The sequence below is a fragment of the Equus caballus genome, chromosome 1 (genome assembly GCF_041296265.1).
Source record: "Equus caballus isolate H_3958 breed thoroughbred chromosome 1, TB-T2T, whole genome shotgun sequence".
NCBI lineage: Eukaryota > Metazoa > Chordata > Mammalia > Perissodactyla > Equidae > Equus > Equus caballus.
Window position 1 is genome coordinate 85,855,047 of NC_091684.1, and position 24,239 is coordinate 85,879,285.

A 24,239-nucleotide genomic window follows, 5' to 3' on the forward strand; every position below is an offset into this window, starting at 1 on the left:
TTATAACATTATATAAGTTTCAGGGGTACATCATTATATTTCGATTTCTAGCTTTTTTTTAAGTTAAGCAGCTGATTGGTCCAGCGTTAACACTCTGTCCTGAGGTTGCTCTGCTCCTCTCCTTTCCAGACACTGTCTGGAAATGATACCAGCTCAACATAAGGTTGACATAAGGGAAGTCATACTGTAGAAAAGAAATCATATTGTAACTTTGAATGACCTCTGATTAACTAACCCAGACATGCTCTGCAGATTTTACGGCGCCTCCCAGCTGCTATAAGTTGGTAACTTTGTTCTTTTGAGGTCCTTAGGAATGTGCTGACCCCCAGGCAGAGAGCCTATGCTGACAGCCACCATCAATGACAATTGCAAGATCAGGGTATAGGGCGTTTCTCCAGTCTCTGATGCACATGCAGTAAAACAAAGGACTATCAGGAACTAAGACCAGATGACTGCCCCGACCTGGCGACCAGCTGCCTCCCCAACCTGGAGACCAGTCCCCTACATAACTGGCCTGTCATCTTTGTTCTGTAAGATGGTTCTTTCGGACATTAGTTGGCCATCTTCCCCCTTGCTAGCAAGCTGTAATAAAAAATCCTTTCTCTCCTACCATCTTGCCTCTTGCGGTGGGCAGACGAATGCCATTTGGATGGTAACAGAAACAGTATTATTTACTTTTTTGTTTCTACTGGAGCTTGCCAATAATTCTAGACACTTTGACCCAAGAGTCTACCCATTTTTGCAATGTCTGCCATCATCTTGTTACCGTGAATTTGATCACTTCCTCTCAGTAGTTATTCATTTTTCTCCTTATTCAATATATCCTGTATCAATTCAGTCATCTCATTCATGTTGTGAAACCCTGAAAGCCCGCATTCTATAATTCTTGTATCTTTTTTTATCTCAACCATATCTTTCTCTGCTCTATTTCTGCCACCCAACAATTCAGCAATATCTTAGAACTCATTGTGACTCAAATTTCTCCTGCTCCTAAATCTTTTTTTTTATGGCAGTAACATTGGTTTATAACATTATATAAATTTCAGGTGTACAGCATTATATTTTAATTCCTGTGTACATTACATCATGTTCACCACCCAAAGACTAATTGCAGTCCATCACTGCACATGCGCCTAGTCACCCTTTTTGCTCTCCTCCCTCCCCTCTTCCCCTTTGGTAACCACCAATCCAATCTCTTCTCTATGTGATTATTTGTTGTTGTTTTTATCTTCTACTTATGAGAGAGAGCATACGGTATTTGACTTTCTCCCTTCTAAATCTTAAACTCTGAAATTACACTCTGTGACTTAAAATTACCCTCTTTGACCACAACCATCTGTTCCTCTCTCTATGCATTCAGTTCCAACAAACCTGTCCCTGGATGGGTCCTTCTCATGCAAAAGTCATGGAATTATTGCTGTATAGGCAGGCATTTTTTAAAGTGAATTCAAATGTTCATTCATTCACTCATTTAACAAATACTACTAACCACCTACTAGGTGCCAGATGGTGTGGTAGATCCAGAGAATACAATAAAACGCCCCTGCCTTCAAGAAGGTCCTTACTAGTATACCAGATAAAGGAGAAACAAATACCACAAAAGGGGCATTAGTGCTGCAGAAGGGCAACTAATGAAACACTACACAAACAGATGGAGGAGCAATAGATTCAGTTTAGGGTGTCCCGCTGAGGCAATCCATGGTGCTGGAGAGTTCAGGCAGGCCTGGTAATCACTTGTAAGTCTCCACAACATAAATAAAAATGGCATACGTGTTAGAAATGGACACTTCAGGCTTATTGTGTATAACTATTTTACTGTGATACAGACTGTTTATTAGTTTTTACTAAATCCCTTTAAAATAAAATATTGTGCTACATGATTTGGAAAACTAATTTTTTTTCCCAAATCTTTCCAAATAATCATTTGACAGCAAGTGAAAACTGAGAATGTCAAACCTATCCTTTTGTTTGTATAGTGCATTAGGAGTAATTGAAAAAGAATGGGAATTCTGGCTCTCTAATGGCTTTTAGGACTTCTTTCTTTTTTAAATGTAAATGAAGATGATACTGTTAGATTGCTTTTCAGAAACAACTAATGAAAATACCAACGGTTTTATCAATATGCAAAATTTTTAACCTATTAAAAGGAAAACATTTATATTACACTGAACCTCAAGAGCCTCTTTTTATGTCTTAAAAGACGTAAAATAGAAGAAAAGAATAATATAACAAGGAGATAATTGGAAAACATACCAGAAGAAGCTTCCAGTCTTTCCAGTCGGCTGATCAACCAGTCAAGGGAGCCAGAAAACTGAGCACAGTTTTTACGATTTCCTCTAATTAGAGCCGCTGCAAAAGAAAAAGCAGATTTTACAGTGATGTGATTTTGCAGTGCAAAATGCAATGGAAACTCATAGTAGCCCAGAAATGTTGGATCAAGAACAAAATACCTTTACTTTATGTCTAAAACATATACAAATACATATATACATACACATATCCAAAATTCAGACATTAAAAAAAGAATTGATATTTATTAATGGGGACTGAAAAAAACAGTGCTCATTAGATAAAATATATTTTGAGAAAGTAACATTTCATACTAGGAGGTAATAACAAGGGAATAATAATGGGAAAATCAGTGTCCTGGGAGTTTCCTCACTTGAGTCCTAATACTCAGTGCTTTTAATTAGCCTTGAGACTAAATTACTTAACTTCTCTAGTGCCCAATTTTCTCACCAATATAATGCAGAAGTTAAGAGCACATCAGTTTTCCTGAAAATGTAGCACAAAATACAAGGAGATCTAACTAGTGACTATAACAGGCATGCAGAGCCAGAATTAAATGCTACCTGGAAAAAGAGTGGGAGGGCCATTGGCTACTAAGTTTCAAACCCTTTTTTCTCCCCCTGTATCCCTTCTTCCCATTTAGAGATTTCACAATGTATTAAAGACTCAGGACTCCTGAAGTAAAGTCACCTATTCTAACTTTGGATAACCTACTGTTTTCTACACTTCTTTGACCAAAGATGGAATTCTTATGAGAACTTTATGAACTCTTTCCATCTAACTTATATACTCAATTTAAAACTTTTTTTTTTAAGATTTTATCTTTTCCTTTTTCTCCCCAAAGCCCCCCAGTACATAGTTGTATATTCTTTGTTGTGGGTCCTTCTAGTTGTGGCATGTGGGACGCTGCCTCAGCGTGGTTTAATGAGCAGTGCCATGTCCGCACCCAGGATTCGAACCAACGAAACACTGGGCCACCTGCAGCGGAGTGCGCGAACTTAACCACTCGGCCACGGGGCCAGCCCCCTCAATTTAAAACTTTTAACGCTTCAGGGGCCGGCCCTGTGGCCCAGTGGTTAAGTCCGCGCACTCTGCTGCGGGGGCCCAGGGTTTCACTGGTTCGGATCCTGGGCGTGGACATGGCATTGCTCATCACGCCACGTTGAGGTGGTGTCCCACATGCCACAACTAGAAGGACGTGCAGCTAGGATACACAACAATGTACCAGGGGGATTTAGGAAGATATAACAGAAAAAAAAAAAAAAAATTGGCAACAGTTGTTAGCTCAGGTGCTGATCTTTAAAAAAAATAAACTTTTAATACTTCAAAATTATACAATTCTTTCAAAGCAAATCTGGTAAATATTTTACATAAATTCCACTCTTATACCCATGGGATTGTTCAGAAACAGTGTAACTGTTTACAACGGGTTGGTGAAATTTTTACATAAAACAATATTTAATGGGAAAAGATACTGCCATAAGAAACACCACTATTTAGAATCTAGTGGTGCTAGGAAGCAGCATACAGAACTGAAGTTTGAGGAATACTGCCTGTTTATCTCCTTGTTAGGAGCAAGATGGAGAAGACCCTACAGTGACAGAGCACAATTAATCTTAAAGACTTTCTTCATATTTCCTCTTTCCACAAAATAAAAAAAAAAGTCATTACCTGACCTAAGAGTAAGAAAAGAAAAAATGACAGACACAACAGGAAGGCTTCTATTCTTACAACTGTCTGAGAAGAGCACTTTTGTGTACAGAGCCCCCATAACATTTTTACAAAGATTAAAAGATGATGCACTCAATTACTTAGACTCTTCTCTAGCTCTGGGAACAGCAGCTCCCAACAAAAGCCAGCAACCAGCTACACACACATGAGTGCCGAGTGTCAGGGACAAGTGTCAGGATGAGGTGTAGCAGAGGAATGAGGAGCCCTATATGCTCGGCAGGACTTCTAACTTTAATTGTACTAATATCTGTTCCTCACTTAGAACAACAGCCATTGGGGGAGAGGATATGGAGAAATTTTTTAATCTTTATAGTCTCATTTGTTTAAAATTTAACTCTTTTCATTTTACCTCTGGTTTTTAAAATTAAAGATATTAAACATTTTCTAGAGGTCAAATGTTAGAGAGAAAGTGATTTTTGAAGAAACTAATACTGCAAGAAGAATAAACAATGGGAGATTTAAGAAAATCATATGGTAGGGGCTGGCCCCGTGGCCGAGTGGTTAAGTTCGCGCACTCCGCTGCAGGCGGCCCAGTGTTTTCGTTGGTTCGAATCCTGGGTGCGGACATGGCACTGCTCATCAAACCACGCTGAGGCAGCGTCCCACATGCCGCAACTAGAAGGACCCACAACGAAGAATATACAGCTACGTACTGGGGGGCTTTGGGGAGAAAAAGGAAAAAAATAAAATCTTAAAAAAAAAAAATCATATGGTAAGCCACAAAGAAAACTTCATTAAATTTACTGCAAACAGAAATGGTATGGACCATGTTCTCTGACAACAAGGTAATGAAACTAAAAACTAGTAAGAAAAGCAGAAATAAAAATAAAACCCAAGCACTTAAAAATTTAAATTCTCTCCTAAATAATCTTGGAGTCAACAGAGAATCAATACCACAATTACAGGATATCTACTAAATATCAAAATAGGATGCCTCCTAACACAGCCAACGGTAGATGGTCAAAACTGTACTCAGAAAAGTCTACTTTAATTGCAAAGCAACAGGGTGAAATATATTAACTAAACATTCTTTTCAAAATATAGAAAAGAATATCAAATATAAGTAAAATAGTAAAAAGAAATAAATAGCAATAAAGGAGAAAGTAATAAATTAGAAATAGTATAAGTAATCTAGGTAATAAATTAATATACTAGACTTGATTAATAGAATCAAGAACTTTTTTTTTAATATAAGATTAATACCAACGACTTTCATCAAGAAGAAAATCTAGGAAAAAGAATAGCCTCCAAATATATATATATATTCACCAAAACTAACCCAAAGAGAAAAATCCAAAAGAGAAAATCTAAATAGAATAATAAACCATGAATAACATTGAAAACTATGTCAAGACCAAAAGCTTTTTTCTATATTCAAGAAATAAGTAATTCTATACTAAACTATTCCAAAACAAAAAAACTAAGGAAACCTCTCTACTTATTTGACAAGGACAGTATAACTTTGATATCAACGCCTAACAGAGTATGTATACAAGAAAACCAGAGAGAACTCTGACCAATGAATATAACTCTATAAATCTTATACAAGGATGGTATTTACAAATCATATTCAGCAGTATATTAGCAATGTTAATCCAAGTGGGGGTTCATTCCTCCAATGAGACAGAAATGTACAGCAAACTGTTAATAAGTGAAAGATATGATGATCTCGACAGACGGAAAATGTATACGTTTCTAACAAAAAAATTTTAGACTCAGTAAAATAGAATGCCTCCTGAACATTACCAATGTATGTGTGTGCACACGTGTGCACCTGCACAGAATGTTTCACAGATAAATGAAGTGTGTGAAAGAATAGAATTCAGCAAGTTAGTTAAGAAGAAATCAGTTAAGTTTCTGAAGGAATGGAAAACTATACAGAAAATTACAAGGAAGCTCATCACAGCACTGTTTATAACAGTAAAATATTGGAAACAGCATGAGTGTGGGCTAACTAAATGCTGACACATCCCTTCAGTAGGGTAGTATACGCCCACCACAACCTGACAAAGGTTTATAGTTACTGCCAAAAAAAGATGCCCACAACACAGAAGTCAGTGGAAACAAGTGCTATAAAAGAGTATTCATAGTACGACCCCATTTTTGTGAAGTGCACGCGTATACTCAATAAAAGTGTATGCCTACCATGGAGAAACTGGGTTTTTTAGAATATTTCTTAGAGAATGAGAGCAACTTTTTGAGAAATACATCCTGATAAGTGCCTGGGATGGGACACTGACAAGTGGGAGACTGCTCTCCCTGGGTCAAAAGGGGACATTTTCTTATTTCAAAACAGGAAGGAAGATGAATGGAGCAAGGAGGAAAAAGGGTCATGCTCTGCGATATGATCCTTCACAGGGACTCCGAAGCCACAATAAATTCTGTAAAAAAAAATCACAAATGCACAATAAGAATAGCAGTTTGTGTGAACCTGTGAGGAGGGGATGTTCCACAGCCAAGATATTTTGTAACCTTTGAGAAACAAAATAATGAAAAAGCATGAAAGTGGGAATAGTAACCAAATAACCCCCCAAATGTACAGACATCAAAGCGAAGCTTAAGTCTGTCTCAGTTCATGAAATTGGAGTCTGGACAAAATTAACTAAACCTTTGGGGGTGGAGGGCCACAGCTGATGTCTTAGTGGTCCAGGGATTTGCACATGCATGCACACACATGTGTGCATGTGGCTGGGTGAACGTGTTATATGTGTATAATGTTATGTAGAGAGTCAAAGACATGTTTTTTGTTTTTTTTTTTAAAGATCAGCACCTGAGCTAACAACTGTTGCCAATCTTTTTTTTTTTTCTGTTTTATCTCCCCAAATCCCCCCTGGTACATAGTTGTATATCTTAGTTGCAGGTCCTTCTAGTTGTGGCATGAGGGACGCTGCCTCAGCGTGGCCTGATGAGCGGTGCCATGTCCGCCCCCAGGATCCGAACCAGCAAAACCCTGGGCCACCACAGCGGAGCGCTGGAACTTAATTAACCACTCAGCCACGGAGCCGGCCCCCAAAGACATGTTTTTTAAAAGGTTACATACTAAAATGGGTTGTCAAGTTTAAAAGCAGTTTCCACCTTCTTTTTCTTTTATCTAAATTTTTTATAATGAAGTTGTATTAATGTCAAAATCAAACAGTACAATAACATTACTTTCCTTTCAAAAAGAAAAGGGAAAACAGCAACATCAGTATCTATAGTGACAACTGCTATCAGATGTCTCAGAATGCCACTCTCAAGTCCAAAAAACAGCAACCTTTAATCTATATGGTGCTTCAAGTACAGAAACAAACTCAAGACAAATGTCCTTTCCTCAATGCAGGACAAGTACATTAAACCTTAAAATTATCTTAATTGCTGGCTAATTGGCCTTAAAGACAGTTAAGACCTTGCATCCTCCATATATCACTATTTTTCCTCATTTATTTAAGAAATACTAATGTAAATGCATCAGGCATTATGGTTGGGAATGTGAATATGAGCTTGAATAAAAAGTCACTATAATACAAGGTTTGCAGTTCTTCTGCTAGCATATTTTAAGCTCTTGTAGATCTGACACTCTGTCTTATTCCATCTTTGCCCATTGCCTGAAACTTAGAAGATATTCTGTAACATAGTGAATGAATGAGTAGCATTCAGTCTCTTTGGATAAGAATGTCAGGGGTTAAGCGTAGTACCACTTACAATACTATAAAAACACTCTGAACTCAGCTCTTATGAAAGAAGTGCTAGTTCACTGAACCAATTTTTTTAATGTTGAATAACTAATTAAATCTCTAAACTTTATCCAATCAGAATATGAAATGCAAGCAATATTGGCAATGCAAAATTAATACTGTAAAAAATACTCTATTCTGCATTTCTCATTAGTATCATAACATCCCTTTGTCCTCATGCTTTAGTGTGTTAAAGACTCCAAATTTCTCAAAATATTCATAGAATCAGAAAATTACAGATGGACTGAGATGTAAAGAAATTCCAAGAAAACTCTCACTTCTAAAATTTATTCAGCAGATACGGATTACTTGCTTTGCATCAGGCACTGCTCCAGGTGCTGGAGATTCAGCAGGAAATCAAAGTTCCCTCTTGGGGCTACATTCAAAGTCGGGAAATACTAAATGAAAGGCCGTAAACAGCACAGACAAATGAGGGGCTGATAGAACCAGAATCCAGAAAAATTTTAAAATTTTCAGGTTAACAAGTGGATGCTCCTAAGTCTTAAAAACCCTAAAAAAACAAAAATAAACAAACAAAAAAACTGTCCAGTGTGGTGTTGAAGACTTGAAGTGCCTAGTGCCGTGGAAACTTCTTGGAGAGCTGGAGGAGCTGTCCCTGCAGTTGGGGGACCTTGTGAGCTCAGGTCTGATGACTCCTGCCCAGACAGGGTGAGAGGAAGAGTGACTGGTTTGAGTGGATTGGCTACATGACCGCGCTGGGCGTGTTTCCCATGGATCCTGGGTAGACGGCGCCTCTGCGGCCTCATCCCAAGTCTATTCAATAGGGCCATCTGAGAGGTAGGAAGACTTCAGGAAAAAGAGGCTGGAGGTGGACTACTAGCTGCACATGAGCCAAGCAAGCAGCTGCAGGCAGCCACCCAGAACAGAAACGCAGGTGCCCTGTCACAGGAACAGGGACTCAGCTAAGCACTTCCAACATGCCCACCAGAGAAAGTCGGCTCTCAGCCGCTGCTGGGCCTCCCACGGAAGCCAGTTTTAACCTTGTGGCAGAGGAAGACGGTGCACATCCACACAGCCAAGTAAGAACTGTGCTAGCTTCTCTCCTGCCTCTTTACCCTGATCAGGAGGCAAACAGCAGCTTCCTGTGGAGGAGAAGGTGAGTAGAGACAACAGCATGTTCACACTCACACAGCTCGCAGTGGAGCCAAGACTGAAAGCCAGGCAGTTTTGATCCACTCTGTGCTCCGGGCCTAGGCTATGCTGCCCCCCACCACAATCTCGTCCTGCATAAATCCTCTATCTGGAAGAGGTAAGAAGGGTGGGGTCCTGGTAGTGTATAAGCAGATTAAGAAAATAGGTATCTCACAAAATTGGTTACAAAAAGGAATTTCCATTAAAAATATATTAGTGACTGTCATTGTCAATTCATAGACATGAGATTATCACCAAGTCAAAAAATAATAATGTGTTGTGTTTATAAAGTATCTTTCCAGGATTTCCTGGAGAACAAGATAAGAAATATCTGTACGCACAAACGCCAGAATAACACCTGTCATGGGTGCATTTGAAGCCAATGCCCTCCTTTTTCATCTCTTGACTGCTTTTGCCAGTGTTTTAGGACATTTAGGAAGAACTGTCTTCCCTAGACCCTGAGAAAATGCTCTGGATGGGCAAAAATCCTTAACTGCTGTGTCCTGTCTTAGTCTTTAAGGATTCAGAAACTGGTAACTTCTGCCTTCCTAAAAGAGCAGCAGTCTAGCGTATTTGTTTTATACTTTGAATCTTCATAAAATGAGTATTCATAGAGAGAGACTGCCAAAGAGAGATTTCTCAGACATCTTTAGACAATTATCCTGGCTTGCAAGCCTCCTATAGATTAATTGTGCGGATGTCAGAAAAGATGTATGAAAGCATGCCACAGCCATGCTTTGCAAACTAGGAATATCGGTGTCTCTAGGATCCTTAGGTCTTCCAAATGGCAGGCTCATAAATCTACTTTGATCATTCTCTGCCTAAAACACATATTACATATATCCATGTCAGATTGTAAAATTGTTATAGATTATCATTCCCATCTTCTCCCTTTTCTCTCCATGCTAAATAAACTGCTGAAGAAAAAGAAGAAGGAGGAGGTTTATTTCACACATAACCCCAAGAGAGAATCTACCATCTACGTATTTGGAACAAAGGAGAGGAAGCATAACAAATGTGGAGTTACTGATACTGAAACTAAACTTTTTGATAGCTGGGTAAAGATGGACAGTGAGATATAAATATCTTATTGAACTCCAATTATCGCTGTAGATCTGAGACTTTTCCAGCCAAACTGAAGTATACATTTCCATATACATGGCTACCTATTTTATGATTATACTGACTTCAGTAAAAACTATTGGCAGCAGATGGTTCTCACCTCAACATAAGATTTTATTCATTATTTTTTTCTGATCATGAAATCACTAAGACAATAAAAACAGAAAATCAAGAGTAGTCAGAGGAATATTTAAGCCACAAAATCTTTCATAATTCTATTCACCTGAAACAACCACCATTAAAACTACCATGTATGTATTGAGAGAGATTCTCTTTACATGTACCAATATATAAATATTCTATTTTATCTCTCAACTGGAGTTAATATATTAGCTTTTCCTTTCATCATCAATTAACTAGCATTAAACATTTAGGCTAACTACTTTTTTCAATTATAAAAGTAATATGTGCAAACAGATTAAGAATAAATATGTAAGAGAACACACAGAAAAGTAAAATATTTCTCTCCCAAGAAGCAGCCACCTAATAGTTTTCTGAGCATTCTTTCATAAACGTCCAATGTATACTCAAGAATGTATCTCTACATATTTTTAGTTTTATGTAATTGAAATCTTACTATGCATACAGTAAACATCTTGCTTCTTTTTTTCACTTAATACCATATCCTAGATTGCCATACTAAAAAGAAAAGGAATCTAGCCTGTTTCCTACAATTTTCCAAGTGACCTATTTATCTCAATTTTCACTGATAACATAGTATTACACCATCTAGGCAATCTATTACTTATGTAACCAATCTCCTGTTGAGAGAAAAATTCTTTTCAATTGTATGCTATTTATAAACAATTTTGCAGTGGACATCCCCTCCACAATTGTACAAACATATTTCTAGAATACATTTTCTGAGAGCAAAAAGATATATACATTTAAAGTTTTATGTATACTGTCAACTGAAATTTGTTTCATTTTTTAACTTTCATCAATTTATACTCCCACTAAGAAGATATGACCCAATATTTTCCCTACTGACGGGTATTATCACATTTTTTTATCTGTGCCAATCTAATAAGTGAAATATGATTCTTATTTATTATTTTAATTTGCTTTTCTTTATTTGTCATGTTGAGAATCTTTTATTTATTGTTCTGTGAACTACCTGTCTCTATCCACTGCCTGGTTTTCTATTAGATGATATTTCTTTTCCCATGGATTTACGAAAACTCTATGTATTATAGAAACTGGGCCTTTGTCTTTCACATAGATTGCATATTTTACAAAATTCCCTTCTGCTTTTTTTGTTTTGTAATGATATTATTATAAAAGTTTAAATTTTTATGTAGTCATACAATTTTTGTGTAGTCAAATTTATCAGTCTTTTATTAATTACCTATTAACATTATTTAACAATAACTTGTGTTGAGACGGTCATGTCAGTAAAGTCAGTAACTGCATAGCACTATGGCTAGCTTGGTGATTTACGTCTGTCTCTCTTACTCAAACATAAACTCCATGAAAGCAGGGACTATGTCCTGGTCACAATGTCCCTCATTGCCCAGATTAGGGCATCCCTCATAGCAGGCATTCAATTAATCTTTGATGAATAGATAAAGCTTCTATTCAAATCCAGATCCACTGGACTCCAACTCCATGTTCCCCTACCATGACAGAGTCTCTGTTACAAAGGACGCCCCCTCAGGAAACTGTACCAGGAATTAAGGGCAAGACACTTGGGAAAAACAGACAAAAAGGAAAAGGAAACTTTCCTGAAGAGAGGCATTAAAAAGAAAAAACTTAGGTGTGGGGGACTAACAAAAACGCTCTCAGGAGTAACAGTGTGAAAATACAGAAGTTAAAGTTAAGGATGTGTGTGTTTCTATGGAAGCTATGTTCAGAATTTATGTCTCTTGTTGAAAGAAAAAATTAGTTTAAAAGCCACAAAATATGCATGTGCCTGAAGTCAATGTGTGTTATTTTAGTAGCATTTATAGTTACTGTTATCCTCCTTTAAGATGTGAGTTTTAGGGGATTCTAATTACTTCAATTCTAAGCAATGGCTCCCTTAAATCCTTTCTTAATCAAATGAGATGTAAATAATTAAGAAAATATAGACTTTATATATATATATACACACACATATATTTTATATATACATATATATTTAAACATCAATATATATTTACTGTATACAAAATCTTTGATATAAAATCATTCCTGATATTCTGGAAGGATAGAACTGGATTGGAGGAAAGGCCTGGAAGAACACAATGCTGAGTGACTTGAGACAAAGCAAGTGAGGCCATAGGTGAGAAGGAACAGACCAAACATTGGCCTGAGTACTCCAAAGACTAGAACAAGAAGTGTAGACCAAGTAACGGAGGCAATGAAAGTTCATGAGGAAGTGTGTGAGGGCTCCCCGGAGTCTGAAACAAAGATTGATGGAGAGAAGGGATGGAGGGAGAGATATGCAGCAGAAATCTTACAGCATCCAACTATCAATGCAATCTCAAGAATTTATATCTCAGGTATTTACTGAACACCAGCTATGCACCAGATGTGGAGGATACAGATGTAGAAGAGGCGTGATATTTGTTCAGAGAATGGGTGGAATAATAGAATACAAAATTTTCAGCCGGGAGGGAACTATGAAGAAAACTATTTCGTCCATTTTCTGATAAGGAAACCAAGAGCTAGCTGTATGTGCAATAATCACGATGCTATGCCTTCTCTCAGCTCAGCCAGGACTTCCCTTGTTATAGCCAATAGTTTCAAGTGAAGTTTCTTTTCTGAGACACGTTTAAAAGGCAAACAACTACAAGAACAAAAACAGAAGTTGGAGAAGAAACTTTTACTATGTTAGTGAGCAAAAGGATGATAAGCATCCAAAAGAAATGGGAACAATGATAAGAAGAACATGCTATGCTAAGCATCTGACATACAGTACCACATTTAAGCTGCCCAACAAACTTATGAGGGGAATTATTATTGCATTTTACAGATAATATTTATAATAATAACAGGTGTCACTCTCTATGTCATGGCATCTTTTTAAGTGCCTTACTTTAACTCGGAATTGCACAATAACCCTAAGAGTAGACACTACTATTTCCTCCACTTTGCAGATGAGGAAACTCAGCTCAAATTTAGCAATTTGTCTAAAGTCACGTAAGTGCAGAGCTGGGATTCTGAGACCCTGACTGGCAAAGAGAAGGGTCATTTTCTCAGAGGCCAATGTCTATGGATTAAATATTAAGTTTTTGTTTCTCAAGAAAAGGACATAACGGTAGAGGAGTAACAGGTGCACTGGTGTGTAATAGAGTGACTCAATGTCCACATCCACCCTGCTAGAGAAAATCTAACCTCACTGGGAATCTGTAAGGTATTTATTACATAATCCAACCAAGAATTTACTGAGTGCCTACTCTGTTTAAACATGGTGCTCAGTAGTAGATAAACGCATTCTGACTACAATGCAGTCCATTACACCTTTTGGACAAGTACATGAGTTAACATTTGTAGCGGACACTTGAGCTTCTTCTCCAACACTCTCTGTAACGTTCACCTCTGAACGGCACTAGGCAGTCCAGGGGCTTGGCCTCAGTTTCAGGAGAGGGCCTCTGATCAGTCAAAGCCAGTGTGGGTGAAAGTCCCAGCCCCCTTGCCAGAATGACTGGCACAGACACAGTTTGGGCTAATGAGATGCAAAGAGTAGTTTGTTAAGCTTGCTAGGGAGTTTTAGAAAATAGTATGTTCTTTTTTTTTTTTTTTTTTTGCTAAGGAAGAGTCACCCTGAGCCAACATCTGCACCAATCCTCCTCTTTTGTTTCTGCATGTGTGACACGTCCACAGCATGGCTGGTGAGTGGAGTAGGTCCGCACCTGGGATCCCAACCCACAAACCCAGGCTGCTGAAGCAGTGCACGTGGAGCTTTAACCACCTGGCCACAGGGCCAGGCCTAGAATACTCTTTCTTGAGAGATAGTTTTCATGAGCAGCTTTCTTTCAATTCTCCCATGCCAGAGCAAGATCTGCAGTACACTGGGAACTGATGGCAGCCAACTGAGGCCATCCAGGGAAGCCAGCATTGGAGGAAGCTGACCCCACAGAAGGCAGAACAGATATAAATAAACTGGTTCTGGATGCTCTGATTAAGTCACTGAGTCAAACCCACTGGCAGACTTCCAGTTATACAAGCCAGTAAGTGCCCTCTGTTTGAGCCAGTTTGTGCTGAGGTTGTCATTTGCAACTGAACACATCCTAACAGATACATCATTCCACCTACAATAACTGCTTCTTCCCTCGCTATCTGACTAGGAAAATCATTTTAAAATCACATCTCTAGCCATGTTCCCATTAAAAATCAAATCAGAAAACCAATTCTGACGAGGAGCTATGCTCACACTCACCAATGCTCCAGCGTTGTGTAAACTTTATTTTTGCTACTTCAGCAGCTTCTAAAATAGTCAGATTTAATCCCCAAAGAACTCTGGGAAGTTAAAGTGGGTACAGGCTTGAGGGAGAAGTAGCCCAGAAGGATAAAACTGAATAAATATTGACTTTGCTGGAGTAGACTTTTTCTATGATTACAGAAAAATCATTATAATTCTCTCTGTACATTATTATTACTTACGAATAGATAAGCACATGGACCTGTTGAAGGGAATGACTAACAGACTATGGGAAGAGTTGATATGAAAATGTACGTAAGATGCACATTATCTAGACTTATCTACAACAAGAATGTTCTGTCTAAATATAATCCTTTCTCTCCTCAACACACACCAATGATATACCTCTTTACTTAAAACATCTAGTTTGTCAAAAGACTGAAGCCAATCATACCAAGTGAAGATGTTAAACTGTGGTGTTAAAAGCACTACCGTATTCAGTCTCCACTCTATTCCAAAATTCAGTGTTATAACTTTGACACTGGCAAAGACACGCAATCTTTAGAATTTTGGCGTCATAAAATCCTTATCCTGATAATCGATGTGGGTTAAATAATGAATTGAGATTCCTGAAAAGCCTCAATGTCCTGGGACCTGCTCAGAGAAATGATGGCCAATAGTACCACTTAGTCTGAAAGCACCAAGCTGCATGTGTTTAATTTTAATGGTGCATCAAATAGCCCACCGAAAGGAAGCACATGGAAAATTCTAGCAGGCACAAGAGTCTTCTTTACTAAAGAGTATTATGGCTATAAATTTTAATGAAGTTCAATTAAATTATGGCAAATTTTCAAATATTTTAACTGCCTTTCATTCTTAACATAAAAATGCATCGAGATCTCTTTTCTCTACTTCCACATATACTTTCCTATTCTATCAGAACTCAGTCATTTAATCAGTAAACATTTATTTAATTAGCAAATATTTATTGAGTACCTACCATGTGCCAGACATTAAGTTCAATGACAGAGATACGAAAATCAGGAAGGTGCTATTCTTGCCCTGGAGATCATAGTCACACATATAACTAAAGAAGAAATGTGGTCAGTGCTGTATACAAGCAAACGCGAAGTGCCAAGAAAGCAGGCGGGGTGGGGGTGGGGGGGGGGGAGTGTTCGATCATGTCTAAGAGTTAGGAGAAATATCAAGAGTAACTTCAAAAGAAAGTGACATGTGAACTGGGCCTTAAAGGATAGATAGGAATTTTGGAAAAGGTGAAATAAGAAAATGACACAGAAGTGTGCACAGGTACAAGATACTCAGAAAATCAGTATGACCAGAGTACAGGGTAGGAGAAGGAGAGAGGAAAAGACTAGTCTGGAAGAGTTGGCTGGGGCCTCACATACCAGGTGAAGCAAGTTGAATTGTACCTTCTGGAAACGGGAAAAAATGAAAAATTCCTTAACAGGCAAGTGATGTGCAATTGCAGTGTACCAGATAAACCTGGGATTTTGGAGGGAAGGGTGAGAGAGAAGAAAGAGACCATTCTCCAGAAGCCTCGTGTTTTTGCAAGTCTTGCAAATGAGTCACTGAAAGCCTTTGTCTCAGACCTTCCTTTCAAGAATGTTTGCAGCAAGCAAAGCAAAGAGAGATGGTTTCTCCACCTGCAGCAAAGAGCAGGCAGGCCTATTTCCAGTGTAACTATCTGGGCTCCCTACGCTCAAGATTCCTTTCCTGTCACTCAGCCCACTGCAGGTGCAGCTGTCAATTGTCCCCTTCATATTGTCCTGTGAGAACTGAGGCTCAAGGAATTGGCACCAAAAATGCTGATATTCTGGCTAAAGCCATTGCTTTGAGAGATAAACTGTCCCTCATTCTCCTAATTTCTGGCCAACTCACTAGCTTGCAAGTAGGGTGAAACCTCAGATCCTCCACAGTTCTTGACAAGAGACAAGTAGAAGCTACTGGAATAGTTCAGGACAAAAATAATGAGGTCATATGCTTGCAAGAGCCAACAGGAATGCAGCATCAACCAGGAAGGTGTTGCTTAACGTGTGTCAAGTGTACCTAGAAAAAGCACAAATGCAGATCTCAAAAAGACTAGAGAAGGAGATTGAGGAGAATGAAGGAGATCCCTGACAAGACAAGACTGTGAGGGAGTAAGAGTGGCTCTTGTGGGACTAACTTCAGAATCAAAAAGGAAATACATAACACATATCCATACAGAGGCCCCTCAGCTACAAAACTGCACTCTAGATGACCCTGCTCTTTTCATTCAAGACAAATGCCCTGCTCTGGCCACATTCGGCACTAGAGACGGAGTTAAATACTAAACATCACTGGATTTAGTGCAGCTAAAGCAAACACAGCCTCAATTAGGAAACACGTTATGAAACTGCTGTAACTGTTAAGTGATCATTTCAAACAGACATAAACCATTCCTTGAGAACCCAGTCAGACTTCTTACCCAGCAACTCATACAGAGAATTCAGAATCGATTTCCACGACTCCCCAGCTTCTCTCCCAGCGACGTCTGCAAAGTGCGCCGCGCTGCTGTAGACGTGCAGCCTGTCGATGCACTCAAGCACGAGGTTGATCATCCCCTGGAAGATTAAAAACATCACCACTAGAATCTGTGCCTCCGCTCACAGACAAAACACGCTAAATTGATTAAAAAAAAAAAAGTCTGGTAATCAGAAAGACAATTGAGATCGTTTATTCAAAGGACAGGAAGAAACACACATGCGTGTGAAACAAAAGGCTCTTGAAATCATTCAAGTAGATTTTAAATCCTGAGTACTATTCTCAAACAGAGGCAGAAGAACAGTATCTAATTACAAACTTCATACTTCTATTTGTAAGGTTTAATACTAGATTAACGAATCAGTTATAACAGTATTCTATTATAAGTAAGTGACGGGGTTCAGAGTGTGCCACCCCAAAATCTGCCACTTGGGCATAAGAATTATTTTGAGCTGAGAGCAAAAGAGTAAAATCAGACACAAGAGGAATTATCTGCCCACCCCCTCTCTATCAAAGGGCAGGAAGATTCCTACTCAAAGGAGGCAATGTTGACTCTTAGCAGCCCAGAGACTGCACCAGAGAAATCTATATAATAAACTTTACTAACTAGCCCTTCTCTTCTATTAGTTTCCCCCATAATCTTCCTTACCACAATTTGCTGACCCTAGAAGCTCAAATCCCTTCCCTTTATTTTGTCACTTCTCTACAAATTTATTGTTCTTTCATTAAAATGCTATAGGAGCCCAAGTTCTAACTACTCCTTTGAATTACTCATCACTGAGTACTCCTGTGTATACACTACGTACGCATTAGCAAATTTCTATTTATTTTTTTCTTATAAATCTGTCTTCTGCTGGTCTAATTTGCAGAGCCCCAGCCAATGAACCTAAGATGAATAGAGAAAATACAATTTTTTTCCTCCACTAAAAAAATATAAGAGCAGATTCTTATCCTTAGAATAGGCATCACCACGACCGTCATCGTTATTATTTTTATTATCAAACTGAAGATCTAATAAATTAAATTTAAAAAGCTCATGAAAAGATGCCTTTAAAGTAAATCAAAAATTCACTACAGAACTTTGTAAGATGCTGTCTAAATTTGAAATTCTGCTTTTATGATTATTGCTAGATCAAGATTGTCAAAACGAGGCAAAGCACATGAAAGGAACAGATATAAAAAGTTGAACTAATCAAATTATCTTATTTCACACAGGGAATTTAAGAGGCACTATGGACCTAAGAACATTTCTAGGTCCCCATCCAGATTGTTTTACATAAGAAAGTGAAAAAAAATTAATCTAAATCAATATTTTCAATTTCCCCAGCCCAATATTTCACTTCACTCTTTCTTGATATTAGATAAATACAGCACAGTCTAATGATTTGGCATACACAAAAAGATAAGGTCCCAACAAATACTCCATGTTGTTATCAGTGGTTTATGCTGACATTTCCGTGCTTTCACGCCATTAGGGTCTCCAGATAGGTCTTTCCTTTGTATACACAGTGAAAAAGTCCACAAAAATTAATGTCAGTTTCAAAGGCTTTGGGTGGAAAATTAGGAAACAGTTTGAAAACTAAAAGAACATAGATTTAGGGATTTTGGGGACTCAGCGATGTCCTCTAACCTTTTTTCTTAGACATTTTTACTCAGAAAAATTCATTATTCTACATACAGGGAGCATTGAGAAGAGTGGGATCACTTGCTGGGCTGACTTCACTTGCCAGTTCAACTCTGATATCCTCCCACTGAAACTCCTGAATACACGGTACTAGTTCTGACACGACCACAGGAACATCAGACATCTCACTTGGTCCTTCTGTTATTCTGTCTACAAAACATGGCACCTGAGCCATTCTTAGCAGTGGAATTTTCGCAAAATAAAGTCATACGTAGAAAATTAATATACACAAAGGGAAAAAGTGGGGCTGCTCTGTCCAAGGAGGGAGCCTAGAGCTCTGCCACCTCGAGGGGCCTTCTCCTGGCAGCTTCCATCTCCAACACAAGGCTCCCTGTGGAGCCTCAGGCACTTCCAAGGAGCCCTAAAGAACCCACTCAACAGTATGAATACCCCCCCTGCTTTCCAAAGCCTGTATTCATTTATTTAGACGCTTAACGATTCTGTTTTTGTGTAACTAAGATGAAGCAAACTATAGTCCAATGAAAGATTAGTATGGAGGCTGAGCAGACAGTAAAATAAATTGTCCTTTGCCAGGGGAGTGAAGAGTTTCATCTTTTAAAATTAGTACTCACTGATGGAGAAATAAAAGTAATTGCAGGCTTCCTCTGAGGCCTGGTTCCATGTACAGTAGTCTACCTGCTCAGCTATATCTCAAAATGCAAAGATGTCAAAGGGAGAATTTTCCCCACCAGGAAGTTCTCTTCCCAAGACAAGAGCAAAGAAGAAATGAGTGTGGGCAGAAACTCACCTCTTCCTGGAAGAGATTCTGCCGATTCTTCAGAGCTCGCAATCGGTTCTGCTTGTCTTCGTGCTCTAGATGTTCATCCGGCGGGTGGAAGTAGCCAATCAGGTCCTGGAGACTCAGACTTACAGACTCTATGGGTAAGTCCACCGTGGAAGCCTTCGCTTTTTTGCTGAGAGCATCAAGGCCCCTAAAACAAACAAGCAAACATTTCTCTACATCAATGATTTACAATTTTATTATTTTTTAGTTTCTAGATGATTTAAAGCTTTATTCTCTCTCCCTATATAGGAACATATAACAAAAGTCTTCATTTTCCTTAAACGGCAATAATTAATATATTTAAATGAGAAATTTTACATTTTGTCATGTATATACAAAGCTGTATTAGAAACACCAGTCTGGAAAGAAACTCATCTAGAGAAAAACCTGAAGGACAGAGAGGACCCATGTCTATAAAACCAAACCAATGGTCTAAATATTTAGAAACCAACTGAATTTCAATTTATTTATTTTTTATTTATTTATTTATTTTGTTTGAGGAAGATTAGCCCTGAGCTAACAACTGCTGCCAATCCTCCTCTTTTTCCTGAGGAAGACTGGCCCTGAGCTAAGATCCATGCCTATCTTCCTCTACTTTATATGTGGGATGCCTACCACAACATGGCTTGCTGAGTGCTGCCATGTCCACACCCAGGATCCAAACCCACGAACCCCGGGCCACCAAAGCAGAACGTGCGACCTTAACCGCTGCGCCACCAGGCCGGCCCCTGATTTCCATTTTAAAGCACTAAATACTTTAAAGTTAAAGATGTAACTTCCCAGAATCAAAATTCTAACACGTATGTGTTCTGTTTTGTTTAGTTTTTGGAGAAGGAACCGTTAACTGCTACACTACCATTGACACTCACTGCCATTTTGTTTAATTCCTGCCAGTTTAAAAATATATTCTAATGATATTAATTTAGAATATTTGCTTATTAATCAGGAAACAATATATTAAACTTTTTTCTATTTCCTGAAATAAGTGCATTTTAAAATTAGATTAAAAAACACTATCACGTTGCATTTTCTAGCCTTTGAAGAGAAACATTACTGGCATGTAAACGTGTTAATTTGTTAAACTTTCAGAGATTCTGAGTTTTGAAACTCATAGCTTTGAATGGATCTGGAAAGAACCTTAACACGTGGTGTTTATAAATCACAATTACTCTAAAACAAAAAGCTTATCAAAAAAATATACAACAGGGGCCCAGACTGGTGGCACAGCAGTTAAGTTCACGTGCTCCGCTTGGGCGGCCCCGGGTTTGCTGGTTCGAATCCGGGGTGCAGACCTGTGCATTGCTTACCAAGCCATGCTGTGGCAGGCGTCCCACATATAAAATAGAGGAAGATGGGAACAGATGATAGCTCAGGGCCAGTCTTCCTCAGCAAAAGAGGAGGAGTGGCAGCAGATGTTCGCTCAGGGCTAATCTTCATCAAAATAAAAAACACACACACACAACAGGCACCATAAAAGAACAGGAGAATGCCTATACTATAGTTGATATAGTAATATTCATATTATTCATAACAAAATTTAATGCATAGAAATATCATATTTCCTTTCCCGCTCTCTGCATCAGCACAATTGTACAGCAATATTTTATTCCAAGGAAATGTTTCCAAAAGCTAATCATCTGACTGTACTGGAATTTGTATTTTAAAAAACAATAAAAACCTTATAAGAGAGAATTAGCTTATCTTTGAACTTTACGATGCTCAAAAACATTACTCAAAATATATTATCATTTCCACAGATTATGAATAATTTTGGAATATTTGACTTCAGACTTATAAACAGTAGAAATAGTAAAACTGCATGACTATTCTAAAATTTTTGCCTGAAATTCCAAATCAATATATCGATGGAATTCATCTATTACCTAGTTTATCATCTCTATAAGTTTTTCTATGCCTAAGAGGCAACAGAAATGACATTGTAAAAGAAAATTATTTCTTCCCTTTTCGACTAAAAATTCATATGCAATGAAATATTTCTGTTCTAACATTTTATTCCCTTAACTCTATTTGAAACGTAAATATATTTAAAACAAAGTCAAACTCAACTCTCATCATACTAAAGGTGAAAGAAATTCAAAAGTCACTCAAGTATAATATCTACATTTTCAAACCTAAGGAGAAACAACAGTAAATGTCAGTTTTTAGGTTACTGAGTTGAACATATCTGCTATCAGAATCATAACCAGGTGGACGGAGAGGGAACTGGAGGAAGGTGGGCAAAAGGTACAAGCTTCCACTTACAAGATAAACAAGTCTAAGGACATAACGTACAACATGCTGACTGTAGTCAACTCTGCTGTATGGTATATAGGAAAGCTGTTAAGAGGGTAAATCCTAAGAGCTCTCAGCACAAGGAGAAAAAACATTTTTATTTTTCTCTTTTTATTGTATCTATACAAGATGATAGATGTTAACTAAACTTATTGTGGTAATCATTTCATAACATATGCAAATCAAACCATTATGCTGTATACCTTAAACTTATACAGTGATGTATGTCAATTATATCTAAATAAAACTGGGAAAAAATAGAAATGTAACCATTCAGTAACTTTCTAGGAAAAGCTTCTTGTCAAACAACTGCTAACCAAGACTCTAAAATTATTAATTATGCTAAGTTTTAGAAGTATCTAATATAGACATATTTACCACATTAATTTATCAAGGACAAAAATAAATGAAGAAAAAACTAATTGGGAAAAACCAAAAGTGGTAGAATCACACTATGTCAGAGCAAAACTTAAAGCCATGAATTCCATCTCTACATTTTGTAATTTGAAGATTAACCACATTACTACCTAACAAACACAGATTCCTCCCTTCTCTCATTTACTTCATGAATGCATTTATTAATATACTAGAGACAAAAAGGTTTTATATGTATATATTTACAGTCCATAAGAATAGAATCCCTTCCCCTATACACAACACAAACACAAACACAAACACACACACACACACACCACCACCACCACCACCACTACCCTGACCTGGGAGAGAGACCAGAAGGATCACAGAAAACAAACTATATCAGAAAATCACAAATGAACAAAAACTAAATGGTCTTGACTTTTACTCTAAGAAGTAAAAAGGGAGGTCTGAGTATACATTTTTAAAATATTTTATACACTTTAAATATATTTTTATTTTAAGTATATAAATATATTTCTTCTTTTAAATAGATAAAATAAATATTTTAAAACATTTTATACATTTATAAAATTTATACATTTTAAAAATTAATAGTAAATTATCTATATTAATAAAATGAACAATTAAAAAATAATTTACCTTGAAAAATACATGGATGCAAATATTGTAAAGTTATTGAGATTTTAAGGACTTTTGGTGTGTTCATGAATATGACAGAAGGATCAAAGCATTCTACTTAAAATAATATACCCTTTATAATGCTCTGTAATTACATAAAACTTTTCAAAGTTTCTGAGATATATTAAAGAATTGCATAAATTCAGGAATTCTAATAGCTCAGTAATACTAATGAGCATATAAGTAAAATCTGTATATATAGAAATATATATAAATGTAATGGATGGAATTCAATAATACAACTAACAGGTAAATACTCTAGAAAGAAAAAAAGAGAAAAAACTAAAGCCTAATTGAATTTAATTTTTGAAAAATTAAAGCACCATTAAGGTCAGTTAAGTGTGAGAGAAGGAAACAGACATTATATTCATCCATGGCACTTGTTACGTGGTCACAGGGGAGAGAGACACTGTTAAAAGGATATACTAGATAACTCAGGAAAAGATGGCATTAGGCGATGGGTTTGTAATAAGGAGGAAATCTAAAGGAGAAAAGAAAACATGTCAATACAGAATTAGCAAAAATATCCTAGACTACGTTTGCCAGGGGAAACATGGAATCTCATCTTGAAATAAGAACTGCATATGTCATTTGCAATTTGAGTTGTTTTTAGCCAAGATAAAGCAATAGGGACAAGATTTACTCTCTCTTCTGAAACAACCCCTTCTTCTCGCAAAAAACAGAAAAAACTATCTGGGGAAAAAACCATTTCAAGACATTGGCTATAAAGGAAAAAACAGAAATGCCTGAGAGTCAGGCAACAAACAAGGTGAGTCCTACAACTGCCCTAGTTTATGCTTTGTAGGAATTTCTAGGCTATAGAGTAGAAAGGGGACCAGGTGAGGCATGGAAAGACTCCCTGAGTTGAGGAGACATTGCTGGGGATACCTGGGGATACCGAGGTTGCCAGAGTTCACAGGACACAGTACCAGAGAGGAGACTGCTGTACAAGAGTGGACTATGGAGAACTACAGAGCATCCCCTCAAATACTCAGCAAAGCACTGATCGGCACATGCATGTGAGAAAACGACCCAAGGCAGAGAACAGAACCCCCTGAAATGAATGGAAGGAACAGTAGCCGACCCTCACATGGGATCTGAAATAGCGCCTCTTCCCATTAGCCAGATTAGAAAACCTCACAATTCATGGGGCATCAGGTAGAGTAGACAGATGGTCTTGCCTCAATCATGGGAAATAATTAGCCCTAGATCAAACACTACTCTGCTCCTGCCCAAAAAATCCTAAAAGCAGGGTCCAAAAGAATCAAACTGTTTCCAAGTAACTGCATCCCCCAAAAAAGCTCAAGAATATTTACAGAAAACAAAAATATCTAGCATGCAACAGATTCACATCGTCTGGCAACTAAACAAAAATGACTAGGCACAGAGCCAGAGCCATGGCATAGTGGTTAAGTTTGCATGTTCTGCTTCAGTGGCCTGGGGTTCGCAGGTTTGGATCCTGGGTGTGGAGCTATCATTGCTTATCAGACCATGCTGGGGTGGCATCCAACATAAAATAGAGGAAAACTGGCACAGATGTTAGTG

The 24,239-nt window shown here is 37.7% G+C and overlaps 1 protein-coding gene across 1 annotated transcript in view; it reads right to left on the reverse strand.

Moving 5' to 3' along the window:
* RYR2 (ryanodine receptor 2) overlaps positions 1 to 24,239 on the reverse strand; it is a 682,530-nt gene that overhangs the window by 313,541 nt on the left and 344,750 nt on the right. The window contains exons 15-17 of the mRNA XM_070228795.1: positions 19,308 to 19,491; positions 16,820 to 16,955; positions 2,254 to 2,349 (exon numbers count right to left, since the gene is read on the reverse strand). Of these exons, the coding sequence (XP_070084896.1) occupies positions 2,254 to 2,349; positions 16,820 to 16,955; positions 19,308 to 19,491 (416 nt within the window). The remainder of the gene's footprint in view (positions 1 to 2,253; positions 2,350 to 16,819; positions 16,956 to 19,307; positions 19,492 to 24,239) is intronic.